This window comes from Fusarium graminearum, chromosome 3 (genome assembly GCF_000240135.3).
Source record: "Fusarium graminearum PH-1 chromosome 3, whole genome shotgun sequence".
In the NCBI taxonomy this organism is placed as follows: domain Eukaryota; kingdom Fungi; phylum Ascomycota; class Sordariomycetes; order Hypocreales; family Nectriaceae; genus Fusarium; species Fusarium graminearum.
The window spans coordinates 2,021,621-2,039,282 of record NC_026476.1 but is presented as its reverse complement, the minus strand read 5'-3'; the positions used below and the strand labels follow the sequence as shown (position 1 = coordinate 2,039,282).

The following is a 17,662-nucleotide window of genomic DNA, read 5'->3' as shown; positions in this document are numbered from 1 at the left end:
GTCTGCTCAACAGGGACGACCCCTTCATCCCACGAGAGAAGAAAATTTTTCTCTCTACGACTACCGATCCCCTCCTCTCCCGTATTGTTTGGGTTCGATCGGTACCTGGCCCCAAAGAGTAAAAACATGCAATCCAATCCGACCTCTTACAAGGGACCTAGTCCATGCAACCAGGGCTAGTGCCTAGTCAAGGACGGACCCCTGGGGATCGGGAGCCAGTCAAGTTGAGGCTGGCGTGCAGCGCTACTGTGACTTGGCTAATTAGATCTTATCAGATCCGGTTTATCAGATCATCAGATAATTCCCTCATCTCCACACTGGAGTTTATTAGTCTTCAGAATCCGCTCCGAGTCGTCGATGCTCCAATCAACAAGTCGAGTCCAACCCTCACTATGCGGGACTCGCCCCTCACTTCCCTCGAACGACATTACACTGCGAGTGATCGGCCTTTTGGTGCCCATTTATGCCGTCAAAGCCGTCCATCGCCGCCCTCTTTGCTCGTCAGAATTTTCTTCCCTCTTGTTTCAGGGATTGACGTCGTATTGTATCGACCGGTGTGAAGCTTCACATAGAAACCGGAGGTAGGTGGGCGGGGGGCTGTAGAAAGCCGTCATCGGCCTAAGCGCACGAGTTCGGGCCCTTTGCCACGCCATGACATGCCCACTCCCACGCTCACGATCCTACGAGAAGATACGTAGCGTCTTCAGGGTCTGCATCAACCCAATACAGTAGCAACCAGCCAGTAATTTGGACCTTTTAGCGAATCTCCTTCCTCTATGTTGAGTGCCTCCGGTACTAGGACTCTCTGCCGTGACCCCTTGTCCGGGAGTGGCCAGGTCCAGAGAGTTCGCCAAGGCCGCCTCTCGACGTTTTGCCATGCCAATCTTATCTGATCCTTTTCTCACGTATGAACACCGGCATCGCATCACTTTCGTTTAATTCTGCGCATCTTGACCGGGAATCCTTGACTAGCTCTGCATCGCATTAGAGAAAAAACATCCACTCCCTCCGGCCGACCATCAGGACTCGGCTTTGCATAGGCGAAACCGGGACGGAGTGTAGAAATAATGCTTCCAACTGAAAATCAGCATTCGAGTAAAAGAACACATGGACCGAGGAGTAGTTGACGTTTTTGATGCTGTAAGGAAGAAAGTGGTGCATAGCAAGCTTGGTATACTTCAAACTCAGACAGGTTTCACGACACAACACCCACTTTTTACCTGAACATGTCAACGTACATGGATCGCCATGCACGAAAGACGCCTTATTACATACCAAGTCGTATCGTATTCGTCCATATATAGGTAGAGGCAATAGGTATATGTCTAAGATCATCGGCTTCCAAACTTTAACCAGATTTAACGACTCTTGTCAAAGCGATAGTCTGTTAGAGGTTGATGCTTATTCAAGCTCTTGTTTTTCGGCCATCCGATGTCTATCGCTTCCTCGTTGATCTTCCAGTGTCGGACCTAAGTCCTAGCCTGGTCGCCACGCATCCCTGAAGAGTTCCAAGTCATCCACGCCAGTGCTTGCGACAGGTTTGGCTGGCGCTGGGAGGCTGACTGCTGGACCCGCAGCCCAGCATGACGGTTGATGCTACTCGGGGAATATGGTGCGGGTTTCGTTTGTAGGTGGACGGGAAGTTTTTACTCACCCTCGCGCTACGGAACTTCACGGCGTCGATGAGGTCCCACGAGGAGGGTCCACGAGGTACACCGCGGCCATGGACGTGGAGGAGCCGCCTCAGAGACATTCGATTGACTGTGACTGTGCGACATTTTCATTCCATTTGCATTCCCTTGCAGCTTGGTAGCCGGCCTAACCCGTTGTTTCCATGTATGGTGTCGATGATGGTGGTGATGCCGCGGTTAAAAGAGTCGCTTTTGAGGGAAGGGATCAGACTGTGATCGTCATGTATGGGTAAAGCCTTCAGAATTTGTGTTAATTTGATCGACGGCCATTGAATTCTCATGGGCGAGGAAGGAAGCAACTGGATAACAGGTCGAGGGCTTGGAGGCTACAGAGTACTAAGGTAGGTGCTACCTATTGCCCAGTTTTGGCAGGTGCATTTCCCTTGTGAATATCATTGCAATACCTACGGAGATATTGCACCATTAGGAACCGGCATAAAAAGTAAAAAAAAGAAAGAAAAAAAGAGATTCAACATACAAAAATTACAGCTACAACGGAAGCTGCCCAAAGATGGCATGTATGACCCCTCCAAGCTAGAGCTCCAAAAGGCTAATGGTTTATTCCTCTCTTTTTGGCTGGGTTGAATACACCCCTCCCCCTGGCTCTAGCTCTAGCCCACCCATTCCCGATCCCACCCTTGTCTTTAGAGCACTAAATTAGGCTGCACGCTACTCACGAGCAGGGCCCAGGCTCTGGCTTTTGGGGGTTTACAGGCTTCTAAACTGACGTTGACTGAATGAATTCCGTCACCATTTCTATTCTCTTTACAGTGCAGCAACTGACCAAGCCTCTCTTCTGCCGTTGTGATCCAATCCATTGCTTGGCAACTATAGCTCCACGTTGGCTTCCGAGACAAGGATGTACGGCACTTAGATCAGAAAAAAAAAAAGAAACGAAAAAAAAAAGCCTGCAATAACAGTCGTTTCCCGTCGCTCTGCTGCAGTGGGTTTAGTTGCGGTCTTTAGGTACCTACGTAGTGTCCCCATCATGGATGCTTTTCATGTATCATGGTTCCATCACAAACGTACCTTCTCCCCGTACGTACAAGCTTGACAAGGTTGTATTATACATGGGGAACTTTGACTGTTGAACTAAGTAAGGTACTCGTATCCGCCTCTGCCGTGTACCTCTGCTGGGAGTGCTTTTCTCATGTAATGAGATGTAGGTACCCCTTCACTTCGATGGAGAAGAGCTTAACCGTGAGCTGTTGTAGTCTATGTACGTAGTAGGGATTCGTCTCTTCCTTCTCCCTAGGGCCCATCGTTTGGTTCTAGTTTGAGAATGGGACCGAATCAATGGCCTCCTTGTAGATCAGAGTCCATCCCATACCATCCCCGTCTACTCTAAAACTACAAAATGCCCATATCTCCCCCCATCTCTCGGAACCATCCCGTTCCTCCATTCTTTCTACCATCCATAAAGAAGCTTCACCTTTACCTTTTCAAGACCTTTGCGGGACTGGACTGGATCGGATTACATAAATAAGCTACCCATTCACCCTTCATCGTCAGAGTCAGGCCCTGATCCTGTCACTCTTATTCATTTTATATCCTCATCCAACATCTTAACCTCCCTCAGCCTTCCACCCCTTATACCAACCCGTTTATTATTGATTAACCACTCGACTGGTATTTATTTACTGGACATTTTGAAAGGGCATTCTATATCTCAAGTTGCCCATCGACGTCACGACTTAAAGGCTTCAATTCATAAACAACCATTTATTTTTCAGTTTTATACCCTATCAAAACAAAACTCAGCCATCATGAGTCCCCACAGCGAGATTTCTTTCTCTGGTTCAGATGCTGCCGTCTCCAACGGTACCAGCAACGGTATCAACGGACATTCTAACGGCACAAACGGTTTCAGCAACGGTCACATGAATGGTCACAGCAACGGCAACGATGCTCCCACAGCCGTCCGCCATGGACCTCGCGTTCACAAGGAGAGATCACGCCACCTCGAGACAGCCCCCGTAGACTCAGAATTCGATCTCATCTGTGCCGGTTTCGGTCCTGCTTCTCTGGCTGTGGCCGTTGCTATGCACGATGCCATCGCCGAAGGCCGAAATCTCCGCCCTGACGGCACAGCACCCAAGGTTCTTTTCCTCGAGAAGCAGCCCAAGTTCGCTTGGCATGCCGGCATGCTGCTCCCGGGCGCCAAGATGCAAATCTCCTTTATCAAGGATATGGCAACTCTCCGCAACCCACGATCTGAGTTCACTTTCCTCAACTACCTCCACAGCCAGGGTCGTCTAGTTGACTTCACCAACCTGGGCACTTTCTTGCCTGCCCGTACTGAGTACGAGGACTACCTCCGCTGGTGCTCTTCTTGGTTCGACCACGTCGTCAACTATAACAACGAGGTCCTTTCCATCTCCCCCGAGAATAAAGAGGCTGGTGCCGTCAAGACTTTTACTGTCCAAGCCCGTAATGGCAAGACTGGCCAGATTCAGTCTTTCCGCAGCCGACATGTTCTTGTTGCCGCTGGTGGTCAGCCCTCTCTCCCCAAGAGCCTTCCCGCAAAGCACCCTCGTGTTCTACACTCTTCCCAATTCGCCAACTACGCCCCTCAAATCCTGACCAAGCAGAACGCTCCCTACCGAGTTGCTGTTATTGGTGCCGGTCAAAGTGCTGCCGAGATCTTCAACAATGTCCAGAACCTGTACCCTAACTCCAAGACGTACCTCATCATGCGCCAGGAGTTCCTCCGCCCTAGTGACGACTCACCTTTGTAAGTCATTTACCTGTACAAGCCTACTCAAACTTGGAATATTTACTGACAATGACGTACAGCGTGAACTCCATCTTCAACCCTGAGTATATTGACAACCTGTGGCCACGATCTGTAAAGGCTCGTGAGACACTGCTTACCGAGGCTCGCGCCACCAACTATGGTGTTGTTCGTCTAGAGCTAATTGAGCACCTTTTTGAGAAGATGTACGATCAGAAGCGTGAGATTAGCGACGATGAGACCCAATGGCCCCACCGAATCCTCTCAGGACGCGAGATTGCCAGCGTCGACACCAAGGGCGATGCTCTCGAGATCAAGGTTCAGCGCGTGAACGATGGTCCCCTTGACGGCTTCGTCGACCAGGAGACCTTTGACGTTGACTTGATCATTGCTGCTACTGGTTACAAGCGAAGCGCCCACATCGACATGCTCAAGGACGCCTGGACGATGCTCCCCAAGACCGTGTCGGGACGCAACGAGTCCCCCAAGGGAGCCAACGGCTGGAACGTTGAGACACAAGACGGAGAGCGTAAGCTTGCTGTCGCAAGAGATTACCGGGTCAAGTTCTCACCTGGCACCGTTGCCGATGACTCTGGCGTCTGGCTGCAAGGCTGCTGTGAGGGTACCCACGGAGTAAGTGATCCACCATTCTCTTAAATATTTATCTGTACTAACAATTTTGCTTCAGTTGAGCGACACACTTCTTTCTGTTCTGAGCACACGTTCAGGCGAGATAGTTCAGTCTATTTTCAAGCAGTAAATTGTCACGAGAGCATGGATGAATGGAATGTTTACTTGAAAGTGTTATTGGTTAGCACGGGCAGCGAAAATTGTTGATTGGACTCGAAGCAGAAGTTCTCTGGCTGGCATCTTTTTTTTATATCCTATTTTTTTTATATCTCCCTTTGTTTTCAATGTTATCATTGTCTAGAGATGGTGCGAACAAAAAGGTGGAATTTGTTTTGTGGTGTTTTGTAGATATTATTAGAACCATACCATTACATGAAGAAATGTGTATATATGACAAACTTTGCTGTGAAAGATATCCTTTATTTTGTGTATGTCAGACTGGTACATGTCTTAGACTATTTTAAAACAATTGTTAACACGTTCTTGGCTCTCAATCTGTCTTACACTTCAGTCATGACATGGCACCTTGTATGACTTCATAATTTTGACTCTTCTACCGAGTGTTGTTGTTGTCCGATAAGCGTAGTATCTCCGTTACACCAGAACGTATCAGTGTCTGGAACGGGCAGTATTGAAGAGAATCTCCTGACCAAGCAAGCAAGGTATCATTGGGCAGGCAAAGCAGAATCATGTAGACGGCGCATGACTTGGCTGGGCTTCAACAGCGATCATACCAATGTCAAATCTGGCCGGCTCCGAGACTCGAGCTTTGTTGCTGAGCCATTATGCCCTGTCCTGCATGACTGTTGTCTATAAGATCTTAACACTCTCTACCTAGATAATAGTATGGTAAGACGGGCCGGGCATCCTTTTGCCACGCTGCACAGACTTGTTCGCCAAGACTTTGCCTATTGCAATGGAAATCGGTGGTGTTTTTACTCAAAGCAAGGGTGCGCTTTGGCACAAGCATAAAGAAGAGTCTTACCCCATCCCAACTGTGTTACGTTTTGGTGACTGACCCTTGGATTATTTCCATATTGAGGTTCATACAGGAAATTGCAAGATGTTGCTTGTGTAAGCAGACCACTCCGTGTTCTAGATAATGACATCGAAAGCTGACAAGGTTGCAATCCCCTGTCAACCCGTCTTATTTCAAGCGGGCCTCGGTTCGTTCAGTTCGGCCTTTGATCCATGTGTAAAGAAACGTAAGCTGTGCGTTGTTGATAGCATCTAACTAACAGTTAGGTTAATACGGATAAACCGGCCAAGCTGTTGCTGGGAATATGGAAAGAAAAGAAGAATGGCGCAACTTGTAACAGTATTTTCTTCACTATCACATATCTAGTAAACAGAACATAATAGGTAACTGCCAACGTTAGGTCGGAGCCAACATTCAAAAAGGAGTGGAGGGAGGCATTAGCAAGGGTTGTCTTGACCGTGCCGTGCCGTGCAGCAAGCGAAAGGAACCATTGGTAGTTATGTCTTTTTTATTTTGTTCTCAGATTTTCCTCTTTCAGTCCTGGTGATTCGACTTCTCCATAATTGATTAAACGGTTTTTTCTGCTAATCTAATTTCTATCCGCACCAACGAGATAAAAAGAAATCTCTTGTCTCTTACAGAACAGAACAGGAGAGACTCGGTTCCATAGGCCATCAGTTCATATCTGCGTGGGGAATCCTACCTAAAAACTGCTAACCTAACTATTCCCTAGGGACTTGATCCCCCCTAACTATCCTTGTCTAGCTCTTTAAGGTAGGTAGGAAAGCAACAAAAAAGTCAAGGCAACTGAACAGAACTGAACAGGGGCTGACTGGTTCTCAGTCAATGGAAGCATACGACGAATGTTCTGTTCTCCTCTTGGAACACAAGCCCACGACCCGACCCGACGACTAAGCCATGAAGCCCCTCGGGCCCCAAGACTCTGAACCTGAGTCTGGTCTAACTGGAACCGAAGCAGCTGAAGCACAGTCGCCAGGACTTCGGGCTACTGCTACTGCGGCTACTGCCAATGCTAATGCTGCTTCCGTTCCACGAAGGCTTCCTGTCAATCCCCGCCGATACAAGGTTGCTCCCGAACACCGCAAGCGTGTCGCTACAGCGTAAGTCGTCTTTTTCGGTTGTTTTGTTAATTATTCTGCATATTTCCTTTTCTTTTTTAGTGGTTCGTAGCTGTTGATATATGATGTCTCCTCCAAAAAGGTGTTATCGATCAATTGCTATGCATCACCAGTCTGTCTATTATCTATCAATGTCATCTCTCTCCAGATTGCGGCCTGTTCAAACGTCGCCGCGCATGTATCAAACTCTCTCTAGGAGAACAAAACACGTATTGGTCTAGTCTAACGAATGTCTTGTTCAAAGGTGCAATGCTTGCAACGTGAGAAGAGTCAGGTGCTCTGGTGAGCACCCGTGTCGACAATGTCAATCCTCTTCACGCGACTGTGTATATCCTCTTCCTGTTGAGAAGGTGTCCGTTACACGCTCAGAGCTTCAAGAGCTAAAACGCAAGGTTGATCTCTATGAGCGGGTGCTTCGGGATACTGTACCTGCAGCTATATCCAACGCGGTTCCCGATGCTAACAGCCGCCAAGAGCTATCCGCATTGCTTGGTTGGACAGTATCTGGTTCTGGCCATAGTGTTGGGCATGGTGTTGGGCCAACAGTTCCTACACATACAATACCAACCATAGATGGCCACACACATATCGCCAGGGGTACACATGAGCTTCCTCAGTATCAATATCCCAGCGTTCATCGACAGTTCCAGCAAATCTCACAGTCTCAATCTCAGTCTCAAATTCAATTTCCAGATGCGCGGGTCCAAGAACTCAACCTTGGGCTACCGCGATCACATCTTCCCCAACCAGCACATTCCATACCGACTCAGAACCAGAGGCAAGATGAAGACGACAACTTAACAGCTACTGAAGGTCGTCTGCTACATGATCCTGACGGCTATGCGCGCTTCCTCGGCGAGACGAGTGGTGCAACTTTTCTTGACTACTTGAAAGAGTTCATGACAACTGTTCTACCTCTTGCGTACCAGAATCTTCGTCCAGGCTCCGACGGCAGTGCGTTCTTGTCAAGTCTTGGTCGATATCAGACCTACGACTCTCGTCCTTTGCACGATCGTGATGTCGACCCTGCATGGTTCCCTACTCACCCAGAGATGGATTCTATGCTATCCGAGCTGCGATACTTTATTCAAGATGGTAACGGAAACTGGCCAAGTGGCGGTATCTACTGGTGGGGAAATCTCTCAGTGACACCTGTGATCCCTTCACTAGAACGGGATCCGCCAGTCACCCGGTTGAAAAAGTGCCGTCCTTTCGCTCTGTACCAGACCGCATTCGCTGTGGTCTCCCAAGCTATAATCATGCCACCCCAGGATATATCGATAGATTCTCATCTCAGCGAGAGTTACTTCAGCAGGGCCCGTATACTCTTGGGGAATCCTCTTGATATCACACGTTTTACACCTAATGAAGTTGCAGCGCTGACTCTGATGGGATTCTACTTGATTGAGATGAATCGCCGCGATGCTGCCTACATGTGTGTGAGCACAGCCATGCATATCAGCATCATGCACGGCTCTCACAGGGGCTGGTTAGATGAGAGTGGCAAGCGAGTCTTTTGGACGTTGTATGTGCTAGACCGCTATCTCAGTTGCCTGATGGGAAGACCCCCAACCATCATGGATGACGCCATCCGTTTAGAACCCCCTCGCGACGCTCCGTATGTTTATATGTCTGTTCTCCTGTGTTTCTTTAGCTTACTTTTCCAACAGATCTATGCCCCCGGCCGATGGTCTCAAGGCGCACGTCGAGCTTTCACGAATCTCAAGTCACATCGTGTGTAACACGTATCGCATATCCCCTTCAGAAGATGTTGCAAGACCTGTAAAAAGTCTTGAAGGAGAAATTAAAATGCTTGACACCTGGAGTCTAAATCTGCCGCCGACCTTGCGACTCTCGAGCAACGGACTGAGCGATGACCCAGCCACCTGCCTGTTGCACATGCACTACAACCAGGTATCTTGCTCAATCCTTTCTTTTTGACGATACTATAGCTGACCTTGATCTGTAGCTCATTATCCTGACTATTCGCCCGGTTTTCTTCGCTCTGGTCAAAAAATCATTTGCAGAAAAGCTTGTCTCTCGCCAATGCTCATTAAGAACACACCCCCAGCTTCCTCACCTCAAGCGGTGCATTGCCTCGGCAGAGCACAACATTCGCCTTGCACGCCAGATCCTGATTGTCAACCGCCCTCGAAAACTGCTTCAAGCTGGCCTTCACTTCATATTCAACGCTGCTATTGTGTTGATGCTACAACAGCTAGTCGAAGATCTGTGTCCGTCATCCAGAACCGAAAAGGCTCGATCACTCGATCTTGACTTTGTGATCGGCAGGTTCGAGGATGAGAGCCGCGTGGGTAGCAACTATGGGCGAGACTGCGCCACGGTTCTTAGAGACCTCCGTGTTCTTGTGCAGAGACTCCCCATACCTGTTGATATCAGTTCTGCGACACGCTCTATCAACATGAGTCAAGCTTCGACAACCTACGATCCAATTGCAAACCGAACAACAGTAGACATGGGGCAATCATGGCCGGACAAGTTGACTTCAGAGGCACTGCAGCAACCGATTCTTGTTGATCAAGGTCATATGCTATATAATGAGTTGGTGTCGTGGATAGATGTTGATTGGCAGTCCTACAATGGGTATCTCATTTAGATCTACACCATGTAGACGACTTTCGAAATACTGAGGCCTATGGTGGTTAATTATATTTAATGAATCCAGAAAGATAGACGTATTGGTCAATTTGAATGGAAGAATATCGTCGGACTTTTTGTAGTTTGATTGCAAACATGAGTGATGATTGTGCTGTCTCCAATTAATCAATGCCGAACCTTTCCAAGGTCTTTCTCAATATAGGTACATCGAGAAATTCATTTGGAAAGGAGAGTTTGTAACAACAGAACGAAACAAAACGAGGTCGTCCTTGTCTAGTACGTCAATTGTTCTTGCTTATTGAAGCGTAACAAGTAATAGGCTATGAGAAAGGTGACATGAGTGTCATGTGATGAAGTGGGTGACTCGTATCCGTGGAAGGATTGTCTCACGCTCAATCTCATTATTCTCTTGATATATTTGTCTATCTGTCAGATTAACTTCAATACGGGCTCACTATTATCTTGAGTCATCGTCGCTAGTGCCAACTGCTAGGGTTTTGCAGATTCCTACCGCAAATGGCACTTCTCAAGCGCAGAGCCGTTGTAACATGCTTCATTTTCCAATTTCCATCGAATGACTCAAGTTAGAAGCCACAAGTTGCTTTCTTCCGCCGGAGCTGTAACGTAAACATTCACCAGTAATCCCTGTCTCCTCCTATAATTGTCAGATAATTGTAATTTGTGCTTACTACCACCCAGGCACAAATACGCGGGCATCGCCGACAGTGTAGAGAAAACCGACGCGGATCCACTCGACACAGCCTGGAGAGAACTTGAGAAGAAACGACACTTTTACCAAGGATTCTCTACGCCTATTTCGGAAACAGAAGCCCTTTTCTCTTATCGGTGACTCGATTGGGAGAGCATGGACAGGCAATCCTTTGGTATTCATCCTCCAGCCAGGGACCAACAGTGGTTGAGCTGAAGCTGGTATCAAAATAGACTGGGAGCATGAAGGCTATGAATGGTTCGATCCAGACGCTATCAACGACTCGGAAAAATTTGAAAGAGCTCCGTGCATCCTTGAAAGCCTCCAAAAGGTGTGGTTCAGTGTTGACCTGAGCGAGGCGGCCGGCAACACCCTCGACCAGGGCTTGGTCGCTTTGCATAACAATCACGAGAGCGGCGCTCACCAGCTCGCATCTAGTATGGCTCTTCATGTATACAACGACGTGATTGTTAGGAAGATCGACATTTCTGACAAGGACCGATGGTGGAGAAACGTGAGATTGGCTGGCTGGCTGGCACCTATGGAAGAATGGGCGGGAAAGCATGGACACATCGATGCTAAACAACGTTCTGGCATGTTTAAGCACGATTGAGGGTAAACTCCCATCCAGCGTTGACAACGACATCATGGCTCTTGGAAAGTACGCTTGGGACCGACAGACTACCAGTTTTGAGAACTGGCGCGTCATTCCAAGCTTTCTTGGGACAACACCTATCAAAAGACGGTCCACTCAGAACCCTTACTCTCCCTTTCAGCTCTACTATCGTATCGGCTATAACCCACGTTCTTGGGAAGGTGTCGCAACCTATACACGTCCACGTGCTCGAATCGCGCCCGCTTTTCGAAGTTTTTAGGATGGCTCAGGAAATTGCTTCCTTTGCCAATGAAAACAAGCCAATGCTTGATCTGACAGTCCACGCTGATGCGAGCGTCGGTGTTGCGGCGAGAAGCATCGACATCATGCTAATCAGAGCGGATCTAATCGACAAAACAGCCGCGGTTAGCAATAAGGTCAGCTCGTTATCCACTATCTTGACAGCCAAATACATTGCCCCGCAAGGGAAATTTATTGCCCTTTCTAAGAAAGAGAAAGCATCGCCCTTCTCGCCCCCAGGCCAGGAGGAGACTCACCCTCAAGAGGTTACGCAAGCTTGGGGAAAGCACTCAGCTCCCCTCAAGGGTCCCCACCGTCAAGTCAATGTCAATAACATCTAGTTTGAGTGGGTGCCAGCTGATCTGATTGATCATTATATCAATAAATATGGCGTGGCCGACTCTATGGGCATATCGAGATACGCAGAGGAAGCTGCAAAGATGACCAATGCTTTACCAATCTATGAGAACCAAGTCCGAGTCAAACAAATGCGAGTCAGCCAAATCCAAGCATGGTGCTTAGCCCCGACAATATGAAGAGTTACATTACTCCTGTCTGTCCTTGGGCCAATGGGCAGTGGTGTTCAACCTTTTTCATCTTCTCTGCTGCCTTGGAAGGTCTGACAAGCTCTCGGGCTCACGCTCACCGTGCGGGAACCTGATGGAATCAATGTAGCTGTGGAGACTGTCTGACATTTGCCTCTTCAGTCGTGAGTTCTGAGCCTTGAGTCTTTTTAACACTGTCTTGGCTTCTGTATCCATTATCCTGCTGCAGTCGTTTCAATCAAAGGCTCAAGTGGAGTACCGGTGAATCTCAGTGGGAACATTTGTTACAGAGGGGGAGTTATGCCGTGCTAGTGACGGATCTTGGGGGCGGTCGACTGCTCGATTCGGCAACATAATCGCCTGGAGTTCATTTTCTAGAAGGCTCATTCCATCATTCATAAGCTCTTGTACGAGCCAAGGCGTAACACTGGGTTCTAGGGTGCGACAGTACTTTCTCAGTAAGCAGCGCGAAGGATCCCTGATTCCGGGGTATATGTCAGCCTTACAGCCCTAACGACACAGCCCGCACGCCATCTAGTGACTTAGATCACTAGCTACATGGTTCGGTCATCACGGGAAACTGATAATAATCGGTTTCCTGTTTTACGCATAATTGTGGAGGCGCTTGGTGACTGTTATGCGAATCCCGCTCCTTGGTGATGAGTCAAAGATGGTGCTCCTTTGCCGCATCCCCGCTACTCTTTGGCACTCACATAGCCCTTCATCACTACTAAAGTGCCTGGTATGCAGGCTAAAGATGCGGTCAGTGGGTGTCAAAGAGCTCATGCAACCCCGATCAAGGTTGCATCAGTGGCGTTACCATATGCCTATTCGAGGCACTTTCCTGTCAGCCTCAATCCCGAGCGTTTGGTCTGCTGTCAGATTCTTACTTCATGATAGGTCGAGAACAAACCTTGATTTTGAACGATGTTGACAAACAAGATGACACCCGGATCGGGCCTTCACATGGATCACGCTTACCAGTTCCTTGGGAAAGGCGTAGGATGGTGTCTCGTTGGATAAGCCCCAAAGCAATCCTGGACCTCAGGCATCTGGGCGAAGTTATCACGGAATCTCAATATGGGCAGGAGCGTTAAGGATCTTTGCTGCCTGTTAACCAGATGTGTATATGAATGAGACGAGGACGCCTAAAGACTGGTCGTGGAGTTTGAATAGTACACTACGAACAACTTGTCCCATTTTTTCTCGATCTATGAGGAAAGCCATTCGTTCCCCTCCTCTGCCTGGACTACAATTACCTACCGTCAATATGACCGACCAAAATGTTTTCCAGTCAACAGAATCAAGCAAGACGCAATCCAGCCATGCCGCTACCGCCTCAATGGACGACACCAAGGAAAGAAGTCGAGCATTGAACCAGAAGCTGGATTTTGCTCTCCTTCCCCTCCTGTCTCTCCTGTACCTCTTCAATGGCCTTGACCGAGGTAATGTTGGCAATGCCGAAACACAAGGTATAACAACTACCCCCCTCCTCTTCTTACTCAGATTAGTTGACAGAATTATTCTAGGATTTACTACCGACATAGGAGCAGAACCTGATGACCTCAATGAGGCTGTATCTTTATTCTTTGTTACCTTTGTTGTCCTCCAGCCTTTTTCTGCCGCTGCTGGGCGGTATATTGGTGCTAAGCATTGGATCCCATTTCTGATGGCAAGTTGACAAGTCAAGCGCAACTATCTAGAACTAGCTAACACTTGACAGTTTGGTTGGGGTGCAGTGACTATCGGCCAGGCTTTTATTAGAGGACGCAGTACGTTGACCTTGTTTCTCTAGTTTACTCATTCTTTGACATTGGTTGTTTCTGACTTTACTCCAGGGGCACTCATTGCTACACGATTACTCATTGGAGCCTTCGAGGCGGGATTTTATCCCACAGCCGTGGCGTACTTGTCATTCTTTTACCCACGATATGATTTCTGTGTCAGACTTGCTCTTTTCTATGGACAATACGCAATTGCCGGTGCCTTCTCCGGCTCAATTTGTGGGTTCCAAACTCAACTTTGGGTAGTGCAAAAACTGACTTTAGTCAAGCATACGGAATCTTCCACCTCCGTGGAGGCGGCCTCAAGAACTGGCAGTACCTATTCCTAATCGAGGGGGCTCTAACTTGCTTCTTTGCCATCGTCGCCTGGCTATGGCTACCCAAAGGTCCAGGCTCTGCCTGGTTCCTTCGACCAGACGAACGAGAGCTTGCAGTCGAACGGATGAAACAAGATAATGCCGAATTTGTCGAGCACGAGTACAGTGAAGATGGTATAGAAAAGAATCGTTTGAGCAAGAGGGATTTCGTCGAGACGCTTAAGGACTGGAAGCTCTGGACTGTCCTAGTGCTAAACATTTGTGCCAGTGTGCCCAGCAGTGCCTTTTCGGTTTTCCTGCCCCTTGTTGTTCAGGGGTTGGGATACGAGTCTATTCTCGCAAACTTGGTATGTCATGCTTGAACAGAAACTTGAATTGGACTCGACTAACTAGGCATTAGATGACTGTCCCTCCCTTTGTCTGTGGCGCTCTTGGCCTCTACATCTTTGCCCTCAGCTCCGACCATCACAAGGAGCGGGGTTATCATATTCTGGGCGGTTTAGTGATCGGAATTGTTGGCCTAATCCTTACCGTCACGATTACCTCAAGAACCGGGCAGTATATATCACTATGCGTGCTGCTCTCGGGCGTGTACATTTCTGCTCCCCTTACCATGGCCTGGCTCAGCGGCAACACACCAGAGCCTGGCAAGCGAGCGCTTGTGCTTGGTGTCAACGGATTCGGTAACCTTGGAGGCGTGATCGGTGCACAATTGTACCGACAGCGTTACAAGCCCCATTATAAGCTTCCGTTCTATATCACGTTGGGCTTTCTAGCTATCGCGCTGGTCGGATATGTTTCATATCGATTCATGCTTGCAGCGGTTAACAAGCGTAAGACGGCGATATTGGACACCATGACACCTGAAGAGATTGAGAGCGAGAGGCTCAATGACCGTCGCTACGCGGATAAAAAGTTCACTTTCATGTATGGACTGTGATTAGATACAACGACCCAGATATTGTTAGAGATTGATTGCCAAGATTGGAAATACTTTATTTAGACAGATAGACAACTGAATCATCTTCATCAGGACTCTGTTTCCGTATCCTTCATGACGACCAGTTGGCTCTGTAGACCCTGTTTGCCTACTCTCATGGCCATCTCGATTTCTCTTTCCTCATCTCTCAATCTAGCTTTACTAGCCGCCACCTCGCGTTCCCGCTTCCTTCTCTGCTCTTCCACTGTGCGATTTCTTAACTCGAGCGCCTTCTCGCGCTTTTCTCGGGCATCGCGCAACTTTCGCTGTTCTTCGTCCTCCATTGCCGCATCCAGGTCCTCGGGTGGGGGAGGTAGGTTGCTCACGTAAGCTTCGATCAGGGGATCGCGGATCTTGGGCTCGAGGGATATGTAACGAATGTCGGTGAGAACCGGGTCGGGTAAGCCGGTAGATAGCGACTTGTTGTTAAGCAGGTGTACGGGCTGGGCCTTGAGCAAGGCAGTCAGATCGGACTTGAGTTTGGACTGGGGCATTTTCAGCCGCCCAATGTGTTCTCGATACGCCTTCTCGCGATCCTTGTCCGTGATCTTGTGATCTTTCATGACGTCCTCCTTCTTGTACTTCCTCTTGAACTCGGGCCAGTACAGCTTCGGGGTCGCTTTTTCTTGAAGGAATGCCATGTAAGCAATACGAGGATCCCGCTTTTCCTGCCTTGCTCGCTGCTCCTTCAACTCTGCGATCTTCTCGCGCGTCCACTCATCCCAGCAGTCTCGGCGTGCTTTCGTAGTGCTAAGCGCGGTGTATCTCAAATCGTCGATGATCTTGCCTTCCTCCAGAAGCTTCTCCCAAGGACTGTAGGGGTTGATGTTGAAGTCATTCAGAAGATCCTTGAACAGATATTTGGCATCATCTTCGGATAGGGGCACTCCCTCGGCGCCTTCCGGCCATTCCTCTGCATTGCCATCATCATAATCGCCCGGTTCGAGACCGTAGTCTTCTCCCATGGCCTGCAATTGTGCTGCAAAGTCGGCTTCTGTGAATTCCAAGGGCGCGTCATCGTCCATATCGGGATCTGCAGTCCGCTGCCTCTTAGACGGATGTTCCCCATCACCGTCGTCTCCCTGGCCTTCGCCCTCGTCGTCCGTCACCTCAACCTCTTCATATTCGCTGTCGTCGTCTAGGCCTGTCATGGGGACATCTGCCTTCTGTGTTGTCGCAGTCTTCTCTGGTGTTTCCTCCACATTATCGTCTTGCTTCACTTCCGTCTCTTCTTGCGACTCGCCTGCTGCCTTCTTTCTTAGTCGTGCCTTGTCAAGTTCCAAAATGGCGGGCATCAGCTTCTCTGGTATGCGCCAGTAGCTGGTATTTTTGACAGGGTTATACACAAATCGTCTCGAGTATTTGGTATAGACCAGAATCCACGGCTCGTGGCCTGGAATTGGCTCTTTCCTCCTCGGCTTATCCACCGGTTGCGGACGTGGTCGACCTTCGAAACCCCCGCGGCCACTTCCATGTCCGCCTCGTGAACCGTGTTGTCTTTGTCCATTATTATCTTGGTTGAATTGCGCCATATAAGCATTGGCGACATTTGGATCGGCTAGAGAGGGTATTGAACCATATGCAGAGTACGCAGGTAGTGATGCTTGCGCAGGCTGCGGAGGAGGCTGAACTCCCGGTCGCTTGTATGTTGACTCTTTCGTTCCCTCATTATAATAGTATGTGTGTCCTGTCGGCGCTGTATGCTCACTCCATCCTGGAGGCAGCGGCGCCAGTGCAGCTGCCGAGGGTGTATGTGTCGACTTGAGCATTCCGTTCGGCGCACGCGTCGCAAACTATGACATCAGGCTTTAATATCGGGGGACAGTATAAAAACAACAATATATATCCAGGTATGTCCCAGATGATGTAGTCGTCGTAGCCTAAAGCGCGCAGGTCCTGTCTGCAAAAATCGCTTGATGGTAGTAAAGTTGGATAGAAGAGCACTAAGAAGAAAGTTGCGAAATGATTCTCTGACGATTCTCAAAGTCCAAAGAAGCTTGGGCCTAGCGATATTTTGATTACCCTATAGCTCTTTTGAGTTTAGGTACAGTTAAGAATCTTGAACTTGAGTCATGTTTCCTCTAAATAGAGGTTCGAACGTGATATGGTTTTTTCTACAGTTCTCTATAGTTACTCTTTCGATTCCCGAATAAAGGCGTAGTGTTGGTATGACGAAAGCTTGCATCAAAGGTTGTAATTGACTGCATTGTGTTCTAAACCTCCACCATCTTGGTGACAATTTAAGAAGTAGGAAGGGCGTCAAAAGGTACCGGGGGACAAAAATGATAGGATTCTAAAATCACATTGAAAACCTTATCTGAAGCCGAAATATGCCAGGTTAATATTTATTATATATTTGCTACAGCCTTTGTCTCGAGATGCTGATGCTATTGGTGGTTCGTTTGAAGCCTCTATTAGTTTGGATGGCCCCAGGAATTCCAAGATCAGGGCCCCTTATTCCCGCTTTGGGCAACATGTCCAACCTCATCATCGACTACAATCTTCCAACTCTTCCTGGTCACTGACGATATGTCGTGGTAGTAAAGACAAATATTCTCCATAATCCTATGAGCCTGCGACAAGATAGCGACTTTTAGTCTCATGCGTCTTTGCAGTCCGCCCGTATTCCATCAATCCCGGC

At 48.5% G+C, this 17,662-nt stretch overlaps 5 protein-coding genes across 5 annotated transcripts; 4 read left to right on the top strand and 1 right to left on the bottom strand.

Annotated features, from left to right (window-relative positions):
* Positions 1–3,133: 3,133 nt before the first annotated feature.
* Positions 3,134–5,445, top strand: FGSG_05371 (uncharacterized protein). The gene is made up of 3 exons (XM_011325593.1): positions 3,134–4,425; positions 4,488–5,058; positions 5,114–5,445. Exons 1-3 carry the CDS (start codon positions 3,458–3,460, stop codon positions 5,183–5,185), a joined length of 1,611 nt encoding a protein of 536 aa, XP_011323895.1. The 5' UTR covers positions 3,134–3,457; the 3' UTR covers positions 5,186–5,445.
* Positions 5,446–6,952: 1,507 nt separating this feature from the next.
* Positions 6,953–9,790, top strand: FGSG_05370 (uncharacterized protein; the record flags this gene model as incomplete). The annotated part of the gene is made up of 5 exons (XM_011325592.1): positions 6,953–7,155; positions 7,418–8,698; positions 8,738–8,791; positions 8,844–9,087; positions 9,143–9,790. 5 exons carry the CDS (start codon positions 6,953–6,955, stop codon positions 9,788–9,790), a joined length of 2,430 nt encoding a protein of 809 aa, XP_011323894.1.
* An 867-nt stretch (positions 9,791–10,657) lies between these two features.
* On the top strand, positions 10,658–11,737 carry FGSG_05369 (uncharacterized protein; the record flags this gene model as incomplete). The annotated part of the gene is made up of 4 exons (XM_011325591.1): positions 10,658–10,676; positions 10,735–11,015; positions 11,050–11,162; positions 11,278–11,737. The coding sequence occupies 4 exons, from the start codon at positions 10,658–10,660 to the stop codon at positions 11,735–11,737; spliced, it is 873 nt and encodes a 290-aa protein (XP_011323893.1).
* Positions 11,738–13,211: 1,474 nt separating this feature from the next.
* On the top strand, positions 13,212–14,982 carry FGSG_05368 (uncharacterized protein; the record flags this gene model as incomplete). The annotated part of the gene is made up of 6 exons (XM_011325590.1): positions 13,212–13,413; positions 13,554–13,576; positions 13,665–13,713; positions 13,780–13,944; positions 13,995–14,389; positions 14,443–14,982. 6 exons carry the CDS (start codon positions 13,212–13,214, stop codon positions 14,980–14,982), a joined length of 1,374 nt encoding a protein of 457 aa, XP_011323892.1.
* Positions 14,983–15,071: 89 nt separating this feature from the next.
* Positions 15,072–16,790, bottom strand: FGSG_05367 (uncharacterized protein; the record flags this gene model as incomplete). Its single annotated transcript, XM_011325589.1, has 1 exon — positions 15,072–16,790. The coding sequence occupies one exon, from the start codon at positions 16,788–16,790 to the stop codon at positions 15,072–15,074; it is 1,719 nt and encodes a 572-aa protein (XP_011323891.1).
* Between the last annotated feature and the right edge of the window lie 872 nt (positions 16,791–17,662).